General features: G+C 41.9%; 1 protein-coding gene across 8 annotated transcripts in view; it reads right to left on the bottom strand.

Moving 5' to 3' along the window:
* Positions 1 to 27153, bottom strand: part of LOC131581968 (6-phosphofructo-2-kinase/fructose-2,6-bisphosphatase 4) — a 51056-nt gene that overhangs the window by 11366 nt on the left and 12537 nt on the right. For 5 of the 8 annotated variants that reach the window (XR_009278234.1, XM_058844651.1, XM_058844652.1 and 2 more), the window contains exons 2-12: positions 16515 to 16631; positions 12834 to 12930; positions 10457 to 10523; positions 9201 to 9275; positions 8300 to 8356; positions 7847 to 7968; positions 5971 to 6178; positions 5269 to 5415; positions 4598 to 4702; positions 2878 to 3007; positions 2466 to 2528 (exon numbers count right to left, since the gene is read on the bottom strand). Coding sequence is in view for 7 of the 8 variants with exons in the window: in XM_058844651.1 (XP_058700634.1) it covers positions 2466 to 2528; positions 2878 to 3007; positions 4598 to 4702; positions 5269 to 5415; positions 5971 to 6178; positions 7847 to 7968; positions 8300 to 8356; positions 9201 to 9275; positions 10457 to 10523; positions 12834 to 12930; positions 16515 to 16631 (1188 nt within the window). In the remaining variant the exon portion in view is untranslated. Of the gene's footprint in view, positions 1 to 2465; positions 2529 to 2877; positions 3008 to 4597; positions 4703 to 5268; positions 5416 to 5970; positions 6179 to 7846; positions 7969 to 8299; positions 8357 to 9200; positions 9276 to 10456; positions 10524 to 12833; positions 12931 to 16514; positions 16632 to 23834; positions 24190 to 27153 lie in introns of those variants that run through there. The other 3 variants (XM_058844655.1, XM_058844656.1, XM_058844658.1) reach the window with 2 other exon arrangements.

The raw sequence follows: 27153 nt of genomic DNA, 5'->3' as shown, positions 1-27153 counted from the left end.
ATAAATTGATCCACTTAGAGAATGATCTAATTACTCGATATACCATGGCCACAGCACTTCAAGCAATCTCTGATTGCTAAACCCTGGCTTATCTCACACAAACATGACTTCTATAAGCTACCACTACTCTACACAACATCCATTAATAATCACTTCCTCTGACAAACCAGAGCCCATCTTCTATCACAAGCAGGTTTCCAGATTTTTCTCCTCATTTATTCCCTAAAGTCATAACACACTCCATCAAATTGCCACATGACAGAATTAGGGGATTTCCTTAGAAAGCCACTGCACTTTAAAAAAATAAAAATAAATTAGTAAGGCCAGTATTTGCCTTCCTTTCCGGAAGCCTGTCCTGATAAAGCCCATTTGTCAGGAAGACTGTAAGCAAGCACTGTGGAAGGGCCAGAACTCAGAGAAACAGTGAAACATAAAACAGATTTTAAGGAGAAAATGAACACATCTCTCACTGGAGCAGGATCCTTACTCATCCTTCTGTCCACAGATCCACTGTGACCAATGAGACAAAGCCAAGACAAGGTCTGAGCCCTGCTGCTGGCCATTACCCAGAACTGTTACACAGCAGACACTTCAGAGACATCTCAGTCCTTGCCACAAGCTGAGTTTAAAATCCAGAGAGCATCATCTGGAAAGCTTCAAACATAAACTAAAGGGACATGCCTTGCTCCACAGTAATTACCACATGCATACTCCCAGCTCATTTTTAATTACTGATGAGCAAGTTCATACCTACAGCAAGCTGCAGTTTCTCTTTCCAGAGACCACCACTGCCCTGGACTGCTGGGTAAAGGTCACATCCACCCTCATCCAGCTGTCAGGCTGTAACAGATGTTCCTCTACTGCAGACCAGACTCTTAAGGTGGGAATGATGCTTCTCTCCAACACCAGGAAAAGCAAAGCCCCAGGGGAGGCATTTCTCCAGAACAGGCTTAGCTGGGAGGTATCAAACACACCAGGTCTGATCCTACATCCTGCCTGGCTGGAGCCAAGTGACACATCAGCTTGGAGCACTGCCATTGATCAGTACTGCAGAAATAATTTACACACTCCTTGTGTTTTCAGATGGCTCAATTCCAAAAAGTAGGTTGGCTGAAATGTGCTCATCAGACACACATATCAAACACCATAAGAAAGGACAATGGCATTTCTTTCCCTCAAGTCAAAAGGGCAAGGACAGTGTTCTGTACCAATTTGTTTCCTTCCTCTCTTAATGCGTAAGCAAACACTGCAAACATCCACACCCTCCTAAAATTTATGAGCAGTCACTCAACCTCCCAAAAAGCCAAAGAGAACCCAAAACAAAGCCTTGCTGTGGAAAACAGGCAGAGACTAGCAGGTCAGAAGAATCCCGTTTCAAAAAGCCCAAGTTTTAACTGCAGTGAATCTTTATTTTCAAAACCCCAGCTTGTCATGCAAGGCTGGGAACACCAGATGTCACCACAGCACAGGCTGTCCCTCCGGTCCCTCCCTGTTGTAGGACAACACTGCAACCAAAAGACAAAAATCTCTTTAGATATATTTCCCAGCATAGCAGCTACTTTGTTTCATAATCTTCTTTGTTTCAACTTCATTTGAAACTTAACAAAGTACAGATCTGGACCGCTATTTTTCAGAGATGGTAATCAAAGACAGCCTACAATTCACCAACATTTTTGGGCAATACATTTTTCCTAATAAGCTAATCAGATAATTCCCTGCTTGAGATGATCTTCTCAAGTGGGATATCAGCAGATACAACTCAGCTGTCACTTAAGGAAAATGAACAGCAGGCACACGTTTAGCTGAGGTGGGAACACACACAAAACTCCTTCAGCAATCAGCCTAAAGCCCACACAGGGCATGCAGTAACCCACACCACACACTGCCCACAGAGCCCAGGGAAAGCCCCTGAGCCAAGCACCAGCAACAGTTGCTGACAAACAAATGCCAAATCAACAAACAAGGTGAGTTCATGGGGTACTCTCATAGTCCATGGGAAAAAAAATACTTCAGGAAAAGAGAAGGTTATTAAAGGCTAAGGAAACACATTTTGCAAGACGATGAACCTACACAAAAGCAAATTTACCCATCTTCCGAAAAGCAATACCCCTCCAGTACATTAATAAACACTCAGATCTTTCTGTAGCATATGTGTAAATGCATGGGTTTGCCAGAAGAATTAGTGAAATAGAGTATGAACTGAGCACAAAACTGTCCCCTCCAGCAGTCTGAGCCACTGGTGGTTTCAGGCCTTCAGCAACACATATGTGTTTCCTGGCACGAGGCAAAGCAAGGGCAATCCAGAGGATTCATTTATTCCAGCAAAGCTCTGCAGGCATACATGCCATGTCAAACCTAACTATTTTAAAGCAACATAAAGTGTGTTTTAAACGCTTCATCACCTTTCCTGATGACAGAGACAGTATAGCCAGACATATATATTAAATATATATGATTGCACTTACCATAAGCCACCGGGGTTAGCTTTAAGACAGTATGCAGTGGGCACTTCAGGTAGGGCAGTTGTTCTGAGAAATCAAATCACAAATTCCACATGAAATGCAGGTTACAAGAGAATTTTCTTTTATGTTTCAGGTCAACTACTTGAATGACTTTTTTACCTAACAAGGTATCTGTTTTCCTAGCATTCAACAGAGATGCTAATCAGAGCAAAAAACAAAAGTATCTCAGGCGAGGAGCAGCTCAATAACATCAACCTCCAGGTTTCATGTGGGGGTCAAATACGAAAAAAATACACTTGGGTACCTGCCTAGCAAAACCAGTTTGATGATAGAGCAAACTGTTAGAATTTACTGTTTGGAACCTTAAGCAGTAAATTATTAAAAACACAAGACTAATATATCAAGGAAGACTTACCTGCGGGCTTGTCAAGGAAATATGCGAGCAAACAGCGCATGACAGCTTGGTGACAAATGACAAGCACATTTTCCTGCCTTTCGAGTTCCATAATTACTGGCTCCAGCCTCTGAACAAGATCTTCATAAGACTGGGTGGGGAGGAGAAACACAGAGCACATTAAAAAGGGAAAACCCTTTGAACTGTTTATGTATATAGAGGGGATCTTACCTTCATATTAATCATCTTCTAAATGTTATTTAGTGCACAGACAATACTGCAGTAATAATTTTCATTAAACTAAGAACACAGTTCAGACCTGAGCATACACATAACACATTTTATTATACACGTAACAAAACAAGTCTCCCTCATGGAAAAGCTTCATTAAATTAGCCACTTTGATCAAGAATTTCCACAAAATCCCTAGGATTTAATTTACATCTGCAAATATGAGTCTTCCATGTTATTTTCCATAGCTCATCTTCAAAAGCATCTCTCTTCCAAATCTAGGAAGCCCAGCCAACAGTCAGCATGCAAAGAATTCACAAAGCCTGACTTGTTCAGGCTGCCCTTTCAAAACAAGCTGTGGGCAATTTGGACTGGCCTGGTGACAGCAGCCAACGTCCCACCAAGCATCAGCACAAGGACTTGCTGGTGACCTGTCCTGCCTGGTGATGCACAGGGAATTGCTGCTGCAGGTGAACAGCAGGGCTCCTGCATGGGCACAACTGGATTGAATTTCACATCCAGGGTAAAGACTCTGCTTCCAAAAATGTGCCAAGTATTTCCAAAACGCATCACTTATGTCCAAAATGGGTCATGTACTGCACATGTGGAGAGCTCAGCATGCTGCCCAGCAGGGCAGGGACCAAGCACAGCAGAAAACCTTCCCCCTGGTCCCCAGGCAGGGGGGACTGCTGACTGAGCCCTAGACAACAGAAAGCCCCCAGCCCTAGAGAGCTGTGCAAACCCCTCACTGTTATCAGACATAAAACTGCCTTGGATAAATGAGACCAACTCATCCCCACAAGGCACAGTCGATCAAATGCATGAGGAGAACTTTGCAGCTTAATGACAGCCTCATTAGCAGGACTGGGGTCACACTGCCAGGGACAGTGCTCTTGTCACAGTGATTGTTCCTGAGGAAGAAGGCAGAGCTCTGCTTCCTCACGACTCAAGCAGGAGCAGCTGGGCCAATCCCTCCTCCCTGCTGCCCAGACCCTCAGCCCCCAGCGATGGCCCTGTGACCATCTGGCCATCACTGCACTGTAGGACTGCTTGAAAAAAACCACCAGCAAGTTTATTTTCCCAGAGGCAAGGAGTTCAGTAATGTAGCTGGACATTTCCCCAGCATTTCAACCAGAGCTACCTGCAAAACAGCCACCACCAAGAGCAGCGATGAACAGAAACAGGGCATCTTAGCAGCAAGTTTGTATATGCAACAGTTGAAGCCCTGCAATAATTCCTCCTGCTTTATCACTGCAGGACCAGCACAGGAGTGATGCCCACAAGATCCAAGCTCTCCACTGTTTTTCTATATTTACGGTTTTATTTTTCAAGCCCTGAATCAAATGAAGTGATCTGGGCTCAATCCTTGCAAGATCCTATGTGCTTTTCCACAAAGAAAGGAACAAACTTTCCATTAATTAAAAAATTTATTTTTCCTTCCTAAAGCCAGCATGCATGTATGCCAGAAGAAAAGGAAGCCCTTCAACTTGAGAAATTAAATATAGCATACCTCCCCTTTAGGGTATCTGTATCTGTATTTGTCTTGGTCTCTCAGTGCAAATTCAAGCGGATAATTTTCCTGTATTTCTTCATATGTCATTTCTTCACACACTCCCTGTTGGTAATGAAAGCAATTAAAAAAACATCTATTTCCAGTAATGCAAAAAGCAGATATCACTCTTAAATAAAACCATATACAAATAACCTTTAACAGGTTTATTTTGCTACTCTGACACTTAAAAACATCACACATGATAAACAAGACACTCAGCTTGACTCAGAGGTGGTTGTAGAGGTGAAGTTACATCCATGGACAAAGCAAGGCCATGCTTTATCTATTGCACCTCCTATTATATCTTACAGCTGCAGCTGGAAATTGCCAGCTAGCAAAACCCCTTCACCACAACTTCTTTCCAAGCCCAACTAACCAAAACTTCATACCATCATGGCTTCTACAGAGGAATGTTTTACTGGGAAAGACAAGAGAAAAATAAATTAACAGTGGCAAAATTTAATAAAACGTTTAGCCTTGTTTACAGGGAATCACAATCATTTCCAGCCTCTGGAAGCAGCTTCAATGACTTTCTATCCTATAAAAGACATATTATTAAAAAACAAAGTACTTTCTTCACCCCCAGCAATCAAAGCTACTTATTAGGCATTTAAAAGAGAAGAACTTACTGCATCTATCTCATTTAAAACTTTCCACTGCTCATAAGGCACTCCCAAGGCTTCAGCAGTCTGAATTGTCCTTTTCATCTGGCTGGTCCAAACTTTCAGATCTTTGATATTTTGCTCATTAATAAACTGTGCCAAGCTTTTGGCAAACTGGAAAAAAAAACCAAGAGACACTAGATGAAGGCTCAGAGCCAACACACAGCGTTCAGTTGAGAATACACGGGTTCCAGCCTCTGTAAGCTCACTGTAGCTTTTCCAAAAGACTGTCAAAGTTTTTGCTAAGAAATACAACCTACTCCATTATCCAAGAGGGACAGGAGAAAGAAAAGGAGTACAAGGAAAATAGAAGTTTTCAGCAGTTCCTAGCTTTCATTAAAGCTGAAAGGAAAATTTGTTGAAGTTGTGTACACTTTCCCAATTACCCAACTAGTCAGGATTTCACAAAAATATATTTAAAAAATAAAGCCCTCTTGCCAACTGTTTTGTGCTGTAGGACAAAAAGGAGTTTCAGCCAACAGAGACAAACAGATAAAAGACTACAAACCACAACACACAAAGTGTCAATCCAGTTTCCACTACCCAAACACACAACTAAAGAAGTCCTTTAAACTCGTTAAGAGGAAAAGGCTGTAGAGGTGCAAAGCTGCAACTGCCCAGCACAAACACACAGAACACAGTCACGCCTGGCTGGAGGCACGTACGTACTTCTTTCCCCCTGACAGACAGCCCAGGATCTCCTCCTATCCTCCCCTTCAGGTTGAGCTCGCTCTCTCCGTGTCGGCAGAGGTAGATTGACCGAGGGGTCACATGGATATTCATGAGGTAGTAGACAATCCGGCTCTGGATGTGATCCATCACTCTGTTCACGAGATAACTCCTTCCGACATCCATAATTTTAATGTAAGAAAGATCCCTTTCATGAGTAAGTTAAAAAAAAAAGTAAGGTTCCACGTTACTGCTATTAGCACGTACCTACAATTTTTCCACCCTCTCTCTCATTATAAAACAAAGGGGCGACAAGCCAAAGAAATGAAAAAATCCTCCATTAGCCATGGAATATGCATTAGTCCTAAGAAACAATACAGTACTCCAAAGGCACAGGATGAACTCTGTTCCTTTCACATGGGGCTGCTCACATCACTTTCTTTTCTGCTTCCTTTACTTGCACTTCGTCCAAATCTAGATCCCACTCTTGGAAAAATACAGTGCACACACTGTAAGGGATATTCAGTGGAGTCACTTAAGTTACCACAGCTGAGTGAGATATACATCTATTTTACAATACCGTTTGGTTTTTTTCCCCCAGGTTACAAACACTTTCCATCACCAAGTCTTTGTCTGATAGCACCCAGGGGCCAAAAGGAATGGCCACTAATTACACATCTCAATTAATTCCTCCAGAAAAACTAGGGCAGCAGAAGAGCCAGGGAGTAGATTGAAGCAAGACATTTTCTCAACTGCTCTGTGAGCAGCCCTTTGTTAACAGTACTGTAATCTACTCCACCACTACCTTTTCTTAGCATCAGACAGCTTGTAATTTCAATTTTCACTGCTTATCCTTTATCATCTGAGCTATAATTCTAGAGCAGCCTCTCGTTCACACAAGGAAAAATGTCTCATAAGCTGAAAATAACCACTATCTGTTTCTAGCGATGCGTTTGAGACACCACACCGCAATAAAACAAGAAAACTGATAATAAAACCTAACTGAGGTAGTGAGAAACAGGTATCAGCACCCTCATTCCTGCCTGTGCTCCTTGGAGTTAATCATTACCATTCCAGCCAGGCACAGCCATTAGGTCCATCATGGGAATTACACGCATGAACTGAGCCGATTGAACCGGCTTCACGCTGCTCACGCTCAATTACATTAAAATGCAGCTCAGCCTTCTCAGCAGCTCTGGCCTGGAACAAACCAGCAGCACCCTGGGATGGCTGCAGCTCCAAATCCTACTCTGAAATCCTGGGCTACAGCAAGAATAAAGGGGCTCCTCCTCACGTGATTCATCCCTACCTTATTTTCTAGAGTTCAAAGTTAATAAAAACCAGAAGAATGCTTTGGTGTGAGGATAAATAATGTAGCTAAGACAGTTTCTCACGGCCCTGCATCTGCGGAATAATTTTGCAAGCACAAAGAAATTAATTCAGAAGTCACATTTTTAAGACTGATGTGTTCATAATTAACCTTAACCATGCCAACCAATTAAGTTATGCTTACAAATCACTCATGTCTCCTCTAAGTACCAAAACAAGTACCAACCACTGTAGAAAGTCTGGAATAATTGCTAAATGCCAGTTCTAGCCCAGAAGAATAAATACCATTCTCCAAGTGGGAAAATCAAAAAGTATATTGTCCCAGACTAGACTCACTAGCCAATTTTCCTCCAACAAGGAAGTCACCATGCTACACCCCTAGAGTCAACACTCTCTAAATTTGGCAAAGGAGAGAGAGAGAGATCAAGCCACTAAAATAATTACTTGAAAGCCCTAATCCCCAGTACAGGATGCCCCAAAGCTTAAAATAACTTTTTAATAATATTGTGATCACCAGCTATAATCACAGTGTTGTTCCATCACTTACTTGTCCAGAGTTTCATCTAAGGTCTCATATGAGTTCTTGTAGCACTCTATTCTTTTCATGAAGTCTTCTGTTGCTTCATCATTACTACAATCAACATAGTCAGGACTACCCAGCTTCACTTGCTGTTTAAAATAAAACCAAAGAATAGTATTTAAGTTTCCTTCCCTTCTTCCTGGATGTTTAAAGAAATAGGGAGTGAGGAAACACAACAAAAAGCTTTGTCTGAAACTTCATTAAAATACATATAAAGCAAAAAAACCCCTACTCTTCAGAGAATTAAACTTCTGTGCTAGTAACATTCACATGGACAGGGAAAAAAAAACCCCACTTTTTTTCCATTACTGAGAGCTAATGTGGGGTTTTTGCTATTGGAAGTTCTTATCATGTACTTCTAAAAATACTGAGCTACTTTAAACCTCCCAATGTCAAGCTATTAAAGCAAACTTTACTCACCACAATGTTTGCAGCAATGACCTCTGGATCGACACACACAGACTCCACAAAAAAAGTCTTCAGTCCACATGAACATGATCAGAAGGGAGGAAGAAGGAAGATGAATGAAAACACCTCTGGATACTAACATACACGAGCAGCATGTCACCCACTTCCACACCAACACTTTTTTCCCTCCATTTACTCAGAAAGCTTCTCCAGACCCTCTCATCAGAAATTCCTGCCTCACCATTCCATGACACATCATGTCCTGTACTCTTTTCCCCAACAATGCTTGCAAGTGGAAAGTTCTCGCAGTAGAAAAAATGTAGGATGGAAGAGGAAGAAACAAATGCAGATGATGCAAGTTCAGCCCCACAAACAGTAATAACATTGCTGAAATAACATTTTAGAAGCCTCCCAGCTAATGGAGTAACCTTGCTTATAAAGAGGCTTGTGTTTTGCTGTATCAAAAGCTTACAAAGATTAAGTTTAGAGGAAATAAAAGATGACTGGAAAACAGCTAAGTGTAAAACCAGAAGGCAGAAAACCACAGTTTTTGGTTTGTACAGAACTAACACAGAATCCCCTTCATGTTCCTGAAGAAAAGATGTGAACTGCATGAAGAACCATACTTTAAATGTGCTTTCTGACACTGCACTCATCACCACAGGTCCAGGAAGACAAAACTGTAGCACAAAATAGCTTAGCTCCAAACAATACAAATACTAAAGATGACAAAAATGAGGGCTGAATGACTACTAATCACAAACAATGCTTAGGAACACAAAACACATTATTGATGAAACATCCAAGAAGGATGTGCCTTGTTACTATTCCACTTAAGAGTACAGATAAGGGCAAAACTACCACTGCCTTACTTGGCCATGCAATAGCTCAGAACTGCTTTGCTTTGACTCACCTTATATCCATTTTCTTCCCCAAATTTATAAATAGTTTCTCTACGTTCTCGAGTTGTGTTTGTAGCATCAAAGACCTAGGAGCAATTAAAAGGAGAAAGAAAAAGGAATTTAAAAAGCAGCACAGCCTGTGGAAAGCACTGTGCTAGTAACAAAAAAATATGCATTTAAAGTCCCTCGGTGTGAAGGAAAGCAATGGAAACACTTCCCCTTCCCTCTACCCCACTATCTCAACATGCTCAACAAGAAAACAAAGACATTGCTACTTTACACGTATTGTTTTCTAAATACTAAAATTTCGTAATATTTTGAAATCAATTCTAGCAGAACTCTGGATTTGGAAAAGGAAATCAGAATTTAAGCCTAGCACATAGTACAGGAGAGAATCTTCCTCCTTGCCCATTATCAGCATTAAATACTAATGCACAAGTTTTTAGTGAACTTACGCTACAAAAAAATGATGCTGTGGTCCAATGGGCTGTTCAAAATGCAAGTGTAAGACTTGCAAGAGTTGTAAATCCTGCCCATGAATAACACCATCAATACAGCCATTTTTCTAGGAACTCAGTTTAGCTCTGAACACATCATTTTTTTACTAAAATATGAAGTTTGCCAAAGCATACCATTTACCTAATGTATCCAGCAGAACTTATAGTTAATGGTTTTCCCTAAATAGTTAATAAAAACCCCAGAGTTGTTGTCACTAGTCTTAAGAAAAAAATTTAAAAATTAGTCTCAACATGCAATGTCAAATCAAAAAACTGATGTTTTGCATCCCATCATTAAATACTCAGGTATGCTGCAACTTACTGTTTCTCCTGCTCTCTTCAGACATTTCATGCCAGTAACAAGTACCAAGAAATACAAAGGATACTTTTTGTTCAGCTAGTCTTTACCTTCCACTGGGAACACTAAACCATCAAACGGACATGCAAGCAAAATGGCAGATGTGTTTAATGGTACATTGTGGAGCAGTGTCCTATAGTAATGTGGAGAGAAGGTGGACGTTTTTCTTGCTGTTATATCCTCTTCTCAGCTAACCCCTCCAATCAAAGGATTGATGATGCTCAATATGGCATCATCACCCTGAAATTCAGCACTCAGTTCAGTGCAGCAACAAGGCAGATCTAACTGCCAAAGAAAAGAAATCCAGTATACTGGAGAGCTATTGCAATCACTCAGGCTGTGTATTATCCAGCAGACACACAGTGTTCAGTGCAGAGGCATCTCAAGAAGGCATCTTTAACAAGAAACTTACAGCCACGTGCCCGTTCTCTTCACTGAGGTACTGCCGGACGTCATTCAGCGCTGCTAAGGCACACTGTCTTCAGAAGGAAAGAATCACAGTCAAATGCTCGTTAAAGGCATTTTGTTAATGCACTTGTGAGCAAAGTGCCCTGAAAATATTAGATAATTTATCTCAAAAAACACAGACCTGCCTCCAAACACGAGAAAAAGCCGACAGAGGTCAGCCAAGCTACACTAAGGAAATGTGGTCATGTCACCTTGCTCTTCTCTGACACAGCTACACATCCACAGAACACCCATCAACTTTGCTGATCAGGATACACTTCCACTGATCTAAAATAACATCATTAAAACATCCCTGCAACCATATGCTTTTGCCAATTACCTATCCATACATAACTGCTTCTTAATTTGATTCACAAAATAAGATAAACCAACTTAAGGGGTTTATCTTGTGGCACTAAATTGAAGTGGAGAGACAACTTTTTCAGTAATCTACTCACTCTCTTTTGAGCTACTGTGCAAAAACTGCTTATGTAAAGAAAAATTTTTTAAAGCAGAGAGCAGAACAAAGGAAACATCAAGTACTGGTGACTGAGGTGAAATGTCATCCCACTGCAGTCACCAATCCAGTGTAAATTAGTACTGGAGACAACTGAGGACACAAACAACAAAAATCCCCACCCTAACACTTTACACTTGCCTTAAATCTGGACAAGAACATATGAATATGCAACTGTGTCCCCAGCACTAGCATTATCTTCAAAGTCCATTATAATTCCTAACACGTCATTTATGCTGGAGGGCAACATTGTACACGATTTACTTGTTAGCAGAACAAAGCCCATTTATTCCCAGTAAGTACAGTCTCTTTGCACTACCAACATAAAAGCCTGCCCATTTCAACAGCCCTTCCCTGCATTACTCCTGAATTTTTACTTCCAGACTGAAATTCATAACTCTTCTATTTACCATCTTCTGCAAGCACAGATTTATTTTGAAAAAGAAATGAAGGCTTTTGGATCCTGACAGTATTTCCACATTAGCACAGTCAACAGATGTCAAGAGCTGAGATTCATCACCCAGGTCTTCGCTGAATAAATACAAACCGTCTTTACACATTGCTAACTAGGCAGATTATCACTCAGCCCATTTCATGCTACATCCCTCACCATTTAGCCTAATAGGTGACACAGAGGCACATTAAAAGGTTTGGCTCTACCTGTAAGCAAAAGTTAGTGGCTTGCAAGGCTAATGCACCTCTTTATCCCCAAGGATTGGGAGGTTCTTATGCAAACTGCTCTCCTTTGAGTTAGCAACACTCGGTGCTGCTGAGGGGGAAAAAGGGAAGAGAGATGGGGGACAAGGCAAGGGACAGTCACAAAAGGAAGTCCAGACATTTTTGATGTGCAAGGGGAAGCTGAATTAAGAACAAGACAGCTCATATTCTAAGTAGTCTACATAAATATTATTTCAATCCATCCCAAATTTCTCATTTCCTTCTCATTTCACATGGCACATGCTAAGTGCTTTCCTGAACACACTAATAAGTACAGTGAATGTTAAAGAAAGTCAAAAGGTCTTTTCATTTGATCTTCTCAAAGAAATAGCTGCCTCTTGCTCTGGCCTTTCTCCTCATCTATCCTTTCTTCACAAGGTCTGTCCCTACATTAAAGCACAGCCTCTTTCCAGCCAAAAGCAAGACTCAAATGCTTCATCTGAACACAAGCTCGTTCTCTTTTTGCTTTTCACAGATTGAGCAAAACATGGCAATTTTTGAGGCTGTGGATTGATGGACTGAATGAAGCACCTGCATGGTGGCCAAAAACACAGTTTCAGAGAGAAAATTAACACATTGATTCTCACTCATTTAAGCAGATAATGATGAATACATTCAAAGTGCTCCAGATGAACAATTTCACTATGCAAATCAAAAAGAAAAGCACATACATGTTTTTTTTTCCTTTTTGAAGCAAACGAAAGCTCTAAAATGGGATTTTAGGAATTATGCAGCAGAAAGAGTCACATCTATTAGCTGATACCTTACAAAAAGGTAGGAAAAGTTCCAACTGTCTGTTAAAATAGTTTTTGAGTGAAAATGTCCTAGAGTATCCACAGGAATAACAGTAGTCACATCCTAATGAAAAGGAATCAAGGACTTCTCTCCATTTTTGATGCTTGAGATGAAACAATCAAGAAAAAAAGAGCCCCAGACTTTAATCAACCTAAAGAAATCACTGTTCCACCATCTCTAGAATGTCTTTTCCTGTAGTCTCCCTTAAGGATCTTCTTGATCATACAAAAATGCAACTTCAAGCCATCTCCAAGAGCAAATTACATAGGATATCATTTTAATATGATTGGCATGGTGTACCAACAAAACTTACTTCCTGATTTTCAAGCCCTCTTCATTGTCAGGCAGGAAGAATTCAAAGGATTTATACTTTTTCACCAAATCTCGACGATACTGACCAACATTAAATTCTGCCAAGAGAAACCAGCATTAGTGAGAGCCAGCAACAGTCACGTGAGAAGGACAAAAGTTATGACAACTTTGAAAGCAAACTTCCTGCAAAGATAAAATAACTCAGCCTGTAAGAAGTCAATGTATCATACTTTTCGTGTTTTGGGAGGTTTAAAATAGCACGACAGCAATGAATCTTGGAAACAGCTAAAGAACATTTGGGCTGTAGTCACTCCACTTCAGCAGCCACACTGTAGTGCCTTTGTCTGCCAGTCTGCCTGGACAACAAAAACAAATTCTTTTCCTCCTTTTCAGGGGTTATGCAAAGTCTATAACGGACTAGTAATTGTTATTAGTAATATTTTTTATTATTATTATTAGTCTTTTCTTCTATGTATATGTACAGTGAAACAGTATTCAGATAGCACCTCCCAAAACTTATAGCTCTTATTTAAGCAAGGCAGAGCTCTAAATAGAACTAAACAATCTTGCTTTAGGTAAACAAAACTTAAAATTTTAGTATTGGAAAGATTTTTTCAGAACCCTGCTCAAATATTTCAATTCCTTAAGGATTAGTATTTCACAGTCCTTGTCCCACTTACTAGAAAAACAAACAAAAAAGATAAATCACTAAAGCAAAAAAATAATTTAAATATCATCCTAAGTATGAAACAATCTCCCTGTGATCTCATATCAGTGGTCAAAAAACATCTACTCCTCATCTGGGCAAAGGTGCAAAAGGTCCATGCCCAAACACAGCCACAATTATCAAGTATGGGATTAGGGCAAGACAGTTCTGCTTTGCAGCAGAGCAGAATGACACTGAACCCTAGTTAATTTCATTCAATGCCTCTGAAAGCAGGTCTCTGAAATGCAATTAATGTTTAAGTTGTTTCAGACCCACAGGTTTTTTTTCTGTTGACCTGCAAAGCTTTTGGTTTTGTTTTTTTTAACATTAAACCACATTGAAGTATTCTGTTTGAGATGCTGCCAAGATACAACTCTATTTGCCAGACTTCATTACTGGAAAGAGAAAAAGAAGCTGTAGACACAATTATAAGGTTGTAGTTAAGAAAAAAAAGACACAGAATAAAAGAGTTCAAAAACCAGCTGCTGTATACAGATTGCTATTGGGATTGGAGGCAGAGGATAAAGATATAATTTTTTTTCCCCCAAAGGTTAAGTTTTGTTTGAGCTCAGCAGTGTTGATGGAATTTTTCATGGCATGGATTATAGAACAATCCAGGTGATTCTGTCATGGTTTTGATGAGCACTGGCCACAGTGGCTACATGAAAAGGTGGATCCTTGTAAAACAAACAGAAGGTGCAAGAAGTTCAGATAGTCAGTGTTGTCAGACAAAAGCATTGCAACAATCAAAAATAATGAGTTTCATGAGAAGGAATAGTTACTGCCAGAGGCCCATGCACAGCAAAGGAAAAAGTGCTATCTAGTGGGACAAGCTTCAGCCTTTTTTCTTAGCAGCCACGCCTATGGAAAAGTTTCCCAAAGCTAACTGGTATCATAACCACAACTATTCAAAAAAGCTTCCAAGGCTTAGTATCTCAAAACCACAATTCTATTCATTCATCTAATTGACCTCATTTCCTTCAAAAAGCACAAACAAAAGTTCCCTGTACTTTTAACCATTTCACATTCTAAACAACAGAGGATTTGGGAAGGAAGAAGATACAGAAGTGACGACTGAAATGATTCAACCATCACCAAACCTGGGCTATTTACCCCCACCTTCTGTTCTTGAACTCTCCAGCTTGCTTGACGTCACATGAAAAGATGGCATTTATCTTTTTTCTGGTTTACATAACCTCATAATTTGAACCATCTGTCTCAGAGAACAAGAACTCTTGCTAAATTAAGCACACACTAATTTTAAGACATTAAGAGCCAAAGGGTAGCAGATGTTAGGGCTACTTGATACTGATCCTGTATCAGTTCAGTCCCACTGACTGAAAAAATTAGGGAAAATGTCATCTATTGCCTCAGCCAGGCAGTGAGGTGCTTTACAATGACTGACTTCAGTAAAATTGCATCACTGAATTCACAGACAGAAAGGCTCTGTGGTTTTCTGAGAAAATCTCAGTCACCCTTTCTAACAAAGACAAACAATAATGCCAGGACAGAGGCTCATACGGCAACTTTCTGTTGCATATTTTCATAAAACTGGGCAGCAATGCTCTACCTGGTTTTCATCAAGCACAAGTGTGTGTTTTCTGATGTGCTGTTCACAGTAGCCCACAGAATTTTTCCTACAGCTGAGCCAAGCCCCATCTACAGTAAAATTAGTATTTGGGATTCAACCAAGCATGAGCCAGATGTGGATAATATCTTGTTTGTTGTCCAATACTGGACTTCTGCTTGTCAAAGTTCACACAGTGAAGTGCTCAAACTCAATGACATTTATAGATAATACATCTCATAAATTTAAGTTACATGTATATCTAACATACAAGCATTTTGTCACCTTGGATATAGGCTAAACTGCTTGGATTGTTATTTCATTAAGCCTAATGGATAAAACTGAACTCTGAACTAGCTGACACTGGTCATCAGAAGGGTTAAACCATGTGAAAACAGTCAAAATCAAGCGATAATTTAAATCCTGTCAACTCTCAAACAATATAATATATCCTCCATAATGTCTCTCCTAAATAAAGCACATTAAACAAGCTCCTAAAAACTTAAGAAAACACCCACACAAAAAGCTTTAGCCTAGAATCAAAAGACAGTTTAAATATAGGCAAGAATTTTTCATCTTGACTTCTTAGAGCTACTAGGAAATACATCTCTGAATAGCCAGCCAAAACTCCACACTTTAGCATGTGTTTAATGTTGTTTAAATTATTAACTAGCATAAAGCTACTATTACTGGACTGGACACTGAATGACAGCACACCAAATATGTCTTGCCCTTTTGCAGAGAAGAGAAGGAAGGGGAGGTGGCTTCCCAGAACCTCAAATGGACTTAGGTGCTGTTTACTGGGCCCACAAAATACCACAGCAGCCCAGCCAGGTCCTTGGCACAGCCAATCTGAGCCATTTCCTGCCCAAAACACACACACAAATCCTTAAGAAGGTGATAATAAGTAGCAACTGGCTGCCTCAGTCCTTGGGCTCTTAGTATTTAGACAAAGAACTGCAAGTCATTCCACAAACACAAAGAAGTAGAGAATTGCAAGTAGCACAAAGTTCACGGAGAAAAAAAAGATGGAGAAGTCGGGAAGTTTAACCCAGAAGTGCCGACTGTTCAACTGCTTGTAAACAACATTCCTTTTCAGCCACATGAAAAAAGGAAAAGAAGGAAAAAATAAATAAACAAAAAAGGGCAATGGCTAATGATATGGGGGAAAGGTTGATTTAAGCACCTGGCAGAACAAGGAGGTAAAGGGACAGCCAACATAATTTGATCAATTAACACTTAAAACAGCAACGTGACTGTCTGTGTATGTAACTGCTTAAAAATACATTAACAAAGCAGAAAGATTGTAAGTAGTCAAAACTGGGCAAGAAAATTACTGGAAATCAGGTTTATAAACCACCTAACATTGTGCCCTGTCCTTCTGATGTAAACAGAAGTAAACCCATCACCTTTCGTAGGCACTCCAATCCAGTTTAAGTAGCGTGTCAGCTTCTTCGAGATGTAGGTTTTTCCTCTTGCTGGGAGACCCACCATGACAATCAGAGTAGGGCAATTGGTCATACATACTGGAACAGAAACACAGGAAACCAGGATTTACCAGCAGCATTCCCACAAAGCAAAGACTGCTGCTGCAGTGGAAAACCCCTCTCTGTGAGCTCTCCAAGGACAGTGAATCTGACCACCTTTCCTATGCTGAATTTTGGAAAGAGGAGTCAGTGGTAGTGCAGTGATGGACATGTGAGGTGTAAGCAGGCAGAAAAGAAGAAACCTGTGCATTTGCACACAGAAACAATACCAAAAGAAAGGAAACCTTTCCCTCTATAGAGGGGCATCTTATGCCCTCTACACCTTAGTGCAGTGCTTGCATTGAAAGGAAACAGCAAGGTGTACAGTTTTTAAAATAAATTTTGCATTTTTAAGACAAGACCTACATACTGCTCAGTCTTTTCTCGATTTTGAGCAAAATAAGCACGACAGATGCAGCTTAATACGTTATAGTAAGACATGCTACTCACTACTGATTATTTTTCCTTTAAGTATAATTAACAGTAAAATCTCTCTTGAGCAGAGCTCATTTTGGCTGTTACAGAGAATAAGACACAAGTATTCTACACAATCAAGTACAATAATTTGATATAGATATATGTACACTCTTAATCAAAGCCAGAGCATTTAATTAAAAATAAACTCAACACTGTAGGAGGCTGAAGGAATTGTATGTATAATCTAAAAACTTGAGGCATTTCCTTTCAAATCACAAGCTTTTCAATATTTTAACAGCACGAAACTAAGGATACCTTGCATTAATCACAGCTACAAGGAACTGCCTAAAAAGAAAGAAGATATTAAAGTGGTGCAGATACCACCAGCTCCCTCCACCCTCTATTTTTAAGGGAATTAATTTCTATACAATCCACACATGTATCAATTTCCTAGGTGCCTCGACAGAGGAGATATTAATTCATTCCAAATGACCATATCTCAGTGATTAGCTGTAAGGCATAACTGAACTGTTGTGCAAAGGACTGTGATTGCTCAAGATTCCCAAGCTTTGGATTCACAAAGTCCCATCCCACAAAGTCACTTGCATAAATCTGGTGCAGATAGTTCACATAACACATCAAAAAAAGAACATGCAGATTAGCAAAGGCAGATGTACTGTTTTAATATGCACATCGAAAGACACAAAACAAAAAACATTAAAAATACAGTATTTTTCATGAGGGAGAGGAGGTAAAATGGTACCCAACCTCAAATCTATGAAACAGTCAACTACTCCTGGTAATGACTGCTACAAAACAGATCCTGCAAACCAAAACAGATCCATCCAAACACGACCAAGTCTCTGGAAGGACACTGATACAAGTCCTCAGAGTAAGTTCCTCTGTGCAGAAGTCTATAAACAAGAAAGGTTACAATTTCTTTTCCTCTTTGTCATAAGTTCAGGCTGTGAATCCCCTCCCCAAGAGGGTGAAGGAAGTCTCTAGGGAAACAACCAAGCTTATGGAGTGCCAAGAGCATAGTGCTTATTAAGCTTCCTTACAGCTTCAAAGACAATACAGTAAAATACTGAGATGAGAGAAACCCCTGAGCCCCTAGAAATTTTAAGATAAGACATTTTTCTTCAAAGCCTGTTCAAAAAAAGAGGTGTTTCTTCACCTGAAACACCTAGCTCAAGTTTTGAACAATTTTTCAGTACAAGCAGGGAAGTAAGACCTGTAAAAGACAAACCAGGATCTGTATAGAAAGGCTCTGTACAGAGCCCCATCTGCTCCTGCTCTGCAAGTAACTGTGCTTAATGGGCTTTTCTACCCATTCCAAGCAGAATTTACCAACTTTTTATTCTTAGAGCAACTCTTCCTTTTTTTTTTTCTTTTTTTTTTTTTCCCCTGCTTCTGGGGTCAGCCATATCAATTTCTCCTTCTCACAGAACATTTGTCTTTTGGTAATGCAGTGATAAACCTGTACTGGAGTAAAACTACAGGCTGGGAAGCTGTCAGGAAGAGACCTGCAAACCACTTGAATGGCTGCTTTACAGATTATACCAACAGCTAAATTTCTAAATTAAGTCTTACTGCCTGCATGGGTTTGTAATAGATTTTCTAACCAAGCAGCAAACTAGATCAACACAACTACAACATGCACAAGGGACATTCAGTGTGCCTGCTACCACCTGCATTTTTACATAGATTTCCTCAAAGAAAGCACAAAACTAGCAAAAGTTGCCTTTGCCATGTGTCCAGTTTAACAGGCACATCTCACCTGTTATTCCAATCACTCTGGTGGATAACCACAGAGCAGAAACCAAGAGAATTATCCCAAACAAACAAGTGACAATCTTACTCTCGTTAGATGCCAGGCTGACCAAGAGTGCTTTTAATCTATAAAGACAGTTGTCCCTGACTTTGTAAGGAGGAATACCACTGATGCCAATGATCCCAAATACTCTGCTTTTACAAAATGCCACAGCCCTGTAAACAACACTACACAGGACATAGTGTTACAGGACATGCCATTCCTCAGTGTTTGTCTTTAACAAGAGGATGGCAGTTCACAGTCTAAAATTCAGGGCACTAAAAAAATGTTTGGTGTTCTGGATTAGATGGTCACCAGTGGCTGCAGCCTCACACCACCTGCACAGGTGGCACTTAGTGACAAACACACCTGTGCATTGGGAAGTAGAAGCCAAATGCACCTGTGCTGGCCAAAACAGCCCATTCACAGCTAAATGGCAGGACTAAAAATAAAAGCACACAAAGCAGCTATTTTACCTCTTCTGTACCTCAGTGTAGCATTCCCAACACACAAAGACTCAGCACAGCAAACTTTATTTCCTCCCTTACGATCCTGTGTAATTAACAAGGCTTAATTTTGTTCATTAGTTGAATAAAAAAGACCAGAACAGAAAGTTCCAAGGATGTAACAATTACTCCAAAGAAATTAATTATCTTTCACTTTATCTAAACCACAGCTTTCGCAGCAGAATACTGCCAACACTCACTGCAAGCAGGGAGGAATAGTCATTCCCATGAAGGTATTTTCAACATCAGTGTCTCATGGCTTACATTTTCCCTTGAAGAAACATAAGCAAATTTGACATGAGGAAGTAGGTTGATAAAAATAACCAAACATACCACAAGTTACATGTATGTAATTCCTGGTTTCCCAGTGGCACAGTGTTCAAGCCCCCTTTCCACAGCACCTCACCATCGTTCAATTTATATTAAAGAAAATTTCCAGCGTGAGTTACAGCTGTGTGAGTTAGAGCCAAGGCAGACTCCTAAGCGCAGCTTTCTCCCTTACCACTGGATTCTCTGGTTTATCTCCAGATATATCTCTACACAGTCAAGTCTCCAGAAAACAAACTCATTTTTCTACTGCTTCGCATATGTAACTCCTAAGGGTTTCTGACAGCCCCAACCTGTGGATGTGCCATCAACACTGATTTTGTTAGAGGAACATAAGCACTCAGAACAGTAAAACAAAACTAATAGGTTGGACACCATCACTTGCTAAAGATGCTGTAAGACTTTAGTCAGTTTTTTCTATAAAACGGATGCTTGTAATATATGCATTTAAGAGTGCTTGTTTATAAACAGCATCAACAAAGACAGGGTACGCAGAAAAAAACACACCCAAAATACCAAATAGTGAGAGAAAACGGCCAAGTGATGAAGTGCTGCAACTGAAGCAAAGCCATTATCCCAGTTTAATATTTCTTAAACATTACAACACAGCAAGTTGCAGTTCAAGAGCAAAATTATGACTGCCTACCCTTCTAAAGTTTAAGGCTTAACAGCCAAGGAAAAATAAATTACATGTTTATTTCTTGCCTCTTAAGACTCTATTGTGAAATAATGCAAATGCAAAAAAAGGTTGTGAAACCCAAGTGGGACGTGGAACAATTTAGATCAGCTGTGCTGCAATTCATCAGCCCTCAAAACTCTCATGGATCTTGTGAAATCAGAGTCAAGAGTTGATATTTTCCAGGTTCACTTAGTACCAAACAAATTATCAGCTGTCCTTTCCTTTGACCCAGAATTAGATTTTGTTTTTTCCTTACATGTGTTAAGGACGGATGTTTTTTTGTATCAAGCTGTTACTGTTAGAGATCTGAAGTTTACTAAGTGTTCTTGCAGTTTCTACAGCCTTCAATTCAAGGCCTGTTCTCCAAAAATCCTGTACTATCTAGGGCCTCATATCTCTGACTTTAAACCAACACAACCACCCTTCCAAATAATAAGGTTAGCCCTACATGATTTATCCATCACTTATCCAAACTAACCATCCATCATATCCTTTTGATCAATGATGACAACCAGTCTCCCTTCTTTGCATCCCATGGGGATGAGTTCCCTATCCTCCTGTTCTTCCTGAGAAGCATCTGATGCTAGACCAGAAGAAGCCCATTATCTACTAATTTGTCTCTCCTCTTTTTGCTCAAACCAGAATGTTTTTAACGTCACCCCAGTACAAGGAATTCAGAATTCACATTTGTCCCTAGGCCAGCCTTGTGCTCCAAGCTGCTCCGTCATTCACTTCCTCAGGGTCACCTTTTGCTTCCTACAGCTCTGATGCCAACAGCAACGGTCCCATCACACATCCTGCTCCTCAGGCACCAGTCTCACCTCATTCACTCTCCTATTTTCAGTTCCTAGGATCAAGAGCATGAATACACACAAGCAGCATGTGCTCAAAGGGTAGAGTTCTTTAGAGCAGCGACAGTAATTCAACACTTTTTTTTGGATGTACATTTCTACTGCTGTACCAACAGTAAATGACAATTATTAGAATAACCAAATTCCAGCAGCAGCAGGGAAACAAAGTGTTTAACTGTAGTGGGGGGGAATGTTTAACCACAGGAAGTTCACTATTTATCTCTCACTATAAACATCCTCTGCTGGCCTCTCCAAAAAACTTTCACTAGGGCCTACTTGGCTATTTGTTTTTAATGTCCATGTTTACAGCCCACTGCTTGATTCAGAAGTTAAAGCAATCTGAACATCCAATGCCAAGAGCTTTAATTCAACCTATTCACAGACAAAACTTTTCTCAAGTGCCCACAAAAGGCAAACCACAGCTATTAATAACAATATGCACTTCCAGTGCCTTCAGGTGTGACTTTGGAAGGTCACCAGAACAGTTACTTCAGCTGCACCAGTGCCACCAGCTGTAAAAGCTGCCTGCTCAGTAGGCTGCACAGATACAACTGCTCCTTGAAGACCTTGTACGGCACAGACTAAAAGAACTGGCTCTTCCAAGACCTTGACAGCTAAACTCTGGCACAGCTCAACAGATTTCTTCTTCCCAAGACAACTGTACTTGCTACAACTTTTAGAAAATCACACTAAAAACAGCTAGCAGAGGGAAGTCCTTTTGTAGACAAATCTGCTGAGTCCTCAACTGGAAGCATGTACAATTCTGTCCATCCACCTTTTAGAAGGATAAAGCCTGAAGGTAGTGCAGGTAAAGATCAGCAGCACAAAGCAGAAAATAAAAATCCCGACCAAAGGAGACTGAAAGAGCTCATCTTGTTTAGCCAAGAAACTCAGAACAGAGTGGCTAACTTCACCTTTCTCACTGCAAAGCTACACTTGAGGACAAGAAAACCACTTCCACCTTGAACTGGTATTTTTGGAACAGTAACATCTGACACAATCACCTGGAGCAGCAAAGAACGGGAACTGGTCAACCCAACACAGCCCCAAATCAGCCATCTGGGCAGTCCATCCTGAGCTGCCACAGTGCTCACACTGCCTCACCAGCACACAGGGCAACACAAGACACGTGGAAACCTTAGGGAAAAGGAGTCTGCAACACCCTTGCATGCGAAAAATTATGAAGCATTCTCAGTTTGCTGAAACAAGATAGATGGTTTTATCAGGGAAGAGTAACTTGTGCTCCTTTGCAGGCTATTTGTAATTCTTACGTATTATAAATGACTGCAGACTTTAATGGATAGGGCTGCAAAAAGATTTTTAAAAAAAAGGGCAATCTCTTTTTCTAGCAAAGGGTTTTTTCATTTACAAGTGGTCTTAGGCATTAAACTTATAAAGTCCTACAAAAAACCGCACAAGCATGTAAAATATTTTTTCATTTATACTCAAGTGAGACTAAGTAATTCTGCCAAGAAGACAATACACATCATTGCATTACACATAACTCATATGCAATTTTGTTCTTGGGGTTGGGGGATTTTTTCTAAAACAGTATCTGTGTCAGAGCTATAACATATTACTCTGTTTGGAAAAAAGATGCCACATTAATGCTGAAACGAAGCACACTTCTTGGCATTTTAATAAAGCACTTACACACATTTTCTGACCCTCTTCCATTTCAGCATTCATCTCAACTTACCATGGTTCAGATGCTGTAGTAATTCAGTTCCCACAGAAACACACTTCTGCCTGCTTGCCCAGCACACAAGAGAGTTAGGGGTGGTTTGGGGTTTGTTTCTTGGGTTTTTTATTATTATTTTTGGGGTTTTTTTTTGTGGGGGGAGGGGTTGGTTTTCTTTTTCAGCAAGGGCTGGACCAAAGCATGAGCAGAGGGAGCCAAGGCTGCAGCCCATGGACTCCTGCCACACCGGCAGAGCCTCAGCTCTGTCAGCACAGCCTCTGTGCATGACAAATACAAACAATTCTACACGACAAAGCCCCTTTTGTCTGTAAAACTGCCGTGTACCGGACCTCGGTTACTTAAGTAAGGGGGGGAAATGAAAGGAAGAGGGGGGAAAAAACAACCTGTGAGGCAAAGTTTGTTAATGAACTATGGTTTACAAACGCCACCGCCGAAGTCTCAGGAGGCTGATGACTCGGTTGGCTGCACCTCAAAATATGGGAAGTCATTAACTCAAAGAACAGATGGGCTGATACAGCATTGGCCTTAAAGGGGAAAAAAAAAAAAACCCACAAAGAAACACAACAACCGAAACAAGAACACAGTGACATTTTTAGGCCTCTCTCCAAGACGAATATGCTGAATATAAACGCTCCCTGACACCAGAGCGTCCAATAAATAAAAAAACCCCAAACAAACCCGCAAAACACCAACAAAAGCAACCAGAAAACACATTCAATTGAAGCTAAGCTTCCCTGCCTTCCGCTGGGCGCGGAGCCAGCAGCTCCGGGGCTCGACCCTCCACGGGGGACCCGCGACCGCCGCCCTCACAGCCGGCGGCAGCGAGCGACCCCGAGCGCCGGGCTCGGCTCCGTCCCCTCGCCCCCCGCCCGGCCCGTGCGGGCCCGGGGCCGGCCCGTGCCGCTCACCGCCGCGCTGTGCGCTGTGCCCCGCGGGCAGCCCGTTGTCGTAGGGCTCCCACGTCTTCTGCAGCGGGTTCTGCGTGAGCTCCCGCGCCGCCGGTGCCGCCGCCATCCTCGGCCGCTCCCGGCTCCCACCGCAGTGCCGGCGGGCGGGGCGCGCCGGGGCCGCCCCCGGGGCAGGGCCGGCGCGGGAGGCCGCAGCCCCGCCGTGCCCCGGGAACGGGGAAGCCAAGCCGGGGCTTCCGAGACCCCCGCGGGAAGGTGCCGGCCCTGGCAAGGGTCGTGCTGCGAGCAGGTGACTGCGCTCCGTGCTGCTGCTGCGCTGCTCTGGCTGCAGGGAACACCACGCTGCCGCTGAAAAGCCTTTTTTTTAAAAAAAAAAAAAAAAAAAAAAAAACAACCCAAAACCTAAATATAGAACGCCCAGGGAGCGTGCAGCGTGTTTTAAGTCATGCATTGAGTGATACATTTTTCCAATTAAACTCTGGTTTGGCCTGAAGGCTAAATTAATAGCGATGCAGAAAAACATAAATAAACCATAGGTTTCCATAAAAAAAGCTGTTAACAAATGGCCCTGGGAAGCTGCAGTGGGAGCAGTGGTTTGACTGAACAGGGCACCCAGCTGTTGCCTCTCCACATCACCTTTATCAGCTTTACAGCTTGGGGAAACCCACTCCATTAACTGGCCTGAGCAAAGCCCTAAAAAAGCTCAATATTTCACACACGTACACACCTCTATATATTTTACAGCAAATAAATGCAACACAATGAATACAGTAGTGAAGCACAATACACACTTACATTATTAATCACTCCATTATTATGACACTGGCCTAAACAAAAGTGAAGGCCAGTACATACTTTCTTTTTTAACACCAACCAGACTCTGATCACCTGAAGATTACTTTTAGTTTTTCTGTTCTATTACAAGCTAAAATGTACCTTTGTGAAAAACCAAAACTTAGTTCTCAGAGACATTTGGCAAGACACTTCTGGGAGAGTCAGTACTGTTTTTCCAGAATCATGTTTGCTTGACCTGCTTTTCCCTGTGTTGCAAGTTATTTCCTTCTCTCCAAGAGCGATTACAATTTTCCACTGTAGGTGCCCTACACTATATTTTTACCCAGTATTTTCTTCCCGATTTTGTTTTGGGCCCGTAGCTGACATGGGGAGGGGCAGAGGGGCTACAGGAGTTACACTGCAAGGGTCAGAAAACGAGGAGCAAAGAGAGGGAGGTTTTGAATGCTTAAAAGCTTGGTTTCTTCTGTCAATTGTGTGTTTACTTCCAACAGCTGCACAAAGAAGTGTGAGCAGCAGCAGTTCAATCTCTGTCCCAGTTTATCCCAGAAGTCTGTCTCCTGTGCACACACAGAATGATGAAACACACACATGTGTGGCTCCAGGGTAGAGCCCAGCACCAGGATGTCCCCACCTCGCCCTCCTGTGATCACAACAGAGCCAACACCAAGATCCTCCAGCTTTCCTAACAATCCCTCCAGGGGAGGCAGGGGAGTCCACAACAGATGTAATAGTAACAGAAACAAGAGATTAATAGGAACACCAGTTTATTAACTGCACTTCTCAGGCTTGTTCTACATAGGCTAAGTAGAAAACTTAAATCCTTCCAGCCTCTAGAAACAAAGTTTGTACTTCCTTTCTGCAAATCCACCCCCTACACAAGAACTGCAAGTCCGGTCATACACCTGCCTCTAGCCAAGAACACTGACCTGATGTAGGTCACACAAGAATAGCATATTTCAGAAGTCTGTGGGGTGAATGACCACATTTTTAAGTCTTGCCCTCAAAGCACCAGGCACAGGGCCAGTTAATTAATTCCTTTTTGCTCAGGAAGATTCAAACTAGTGGCACCTGCACAAAACTTCAGTTAAGGGTTTGTCCAGGTGTCTGTAATAATATTAGAGGTGTTCAGAGACACCTGCTAGCCTTTGTTTTTGTGAGGCAAAGAGCTCAGCTGGGTTGATGATAAGCTTAAGTGATTATGTTGTATGCAAGGGTTAGATGTTTTGTGGTTTGTTTTTAAACTTCAGTGCAGTAATGAGCTATTTGATCAAGGACAGAGAAAGCAAATACAGAAATCTTGTGCTACTCCTGAGGTCTAGTTTCAAAACATGGTTTACAAGGGCCCTACAGTCACTTCCCGGGAAAACACAGAACAAGTGTTACTCATCAGATTCCCAGTAAATGACAGGATCATCCTCTGCACAATCTCGTTGTCATCAGCTGCTGTCTTACTGCACTGGAGGAGCAGAGCTGACTCCTGCAGGTGAAGAGCTTTGTTTGCTACAGGAAAACCATGAACAAACCTTTACTCCTGGGAAGGCTTTTACACAAAGCATCACAAAGCTCTCAGGGCCATGGTGAGCAAAGAGCTTACCTGAGAAACCACCTCTCTCCAGAAGCAAAACATCAAGGGGGAGGGAAATGTTGGAAAATGAGCTGCAGCATGGAAATAATGTGCTTGAGCCAAGTGACAAAGTTACACTCATTTCTCTGGAAACAACTGACTGACAAGACAGGAAACTTGAGATTTAATGCCTTCAGCAAATGGTAATTATTTAGAGACAGGGAGAAACAAGAGAGACTGAACCAAGGTTTCTGCTCCATCTCAGAGAAACCCAACTTGTATCTGTGAACACGCTGCATCATATGGCAGCCATATAATCCAAGTTTCACAATACGTGCAAGTAACTTCCATGTATGTCATTTCCCTAGTAAAGATACCACTTTTTAGTCTGACAGCCCATAAAACATCCGTAAACCATGCAACATCTCTTCCTCAAGTCCTTCCAGCAGAGAAGATGTTCCAGAGCCATCTGTGGCAGCACACACTCGCTACTTGGCACAAGGAAAGGCTTTCCAGCCTCCCAGGTGCCCAGGCCCTCAGCGCCCGCGCACACACGGCCCACGACAAACCTACCCACAGGCCCTTGTGCAGTGCAGGGGATCCGAGCCAGAGATGAGAACCCGGGGACACCCCCAGGACACCCCGGGGACACCCCCAGGACATCCCGGGGCCCTCCCGGGGACACCCCCAGGACATCCCGGGGCCATCCCCAGGACATCCCGGGGACACCCCTCAGGCTCCCGCGGCTGCCGGGACCGCCCGCGCCGCCAGGCGGCGCCCTGGCCCCTCAGCGGGCACTGCGCGGGCGCCCCCTGGTGGCTGCCGCGAGCAAAGGCACAGCCGCGGGGACACAGCGGGGACGGGGACACGGGGGGGGACACGGGGAGGGGACACGGGGAGGGGACACGGGAGGGACAGGGACACGGGAGGGACAGGGACACGGGGGGGACAGGGACACGG

The sequence above is a fragment of the Poecile atricapillus genome, chromosome 9 (genome assembly GCF_030490865.1).
Source record: "Poecile atricapillus isolate bPoeAtr1 chromosome 9, bPoeAtr1.hap1, whole genome shotgun sequence".
NCBI lineage: Eukaryota > Metazoa > Chordata > Aves > Passeriformes > Paridae > Poecile > Poecile atricapillus.
Note: the sequence above shows the minus strand (reverse complement) of the source record. Positions and strands in the feature narration are given on the sequence as shown.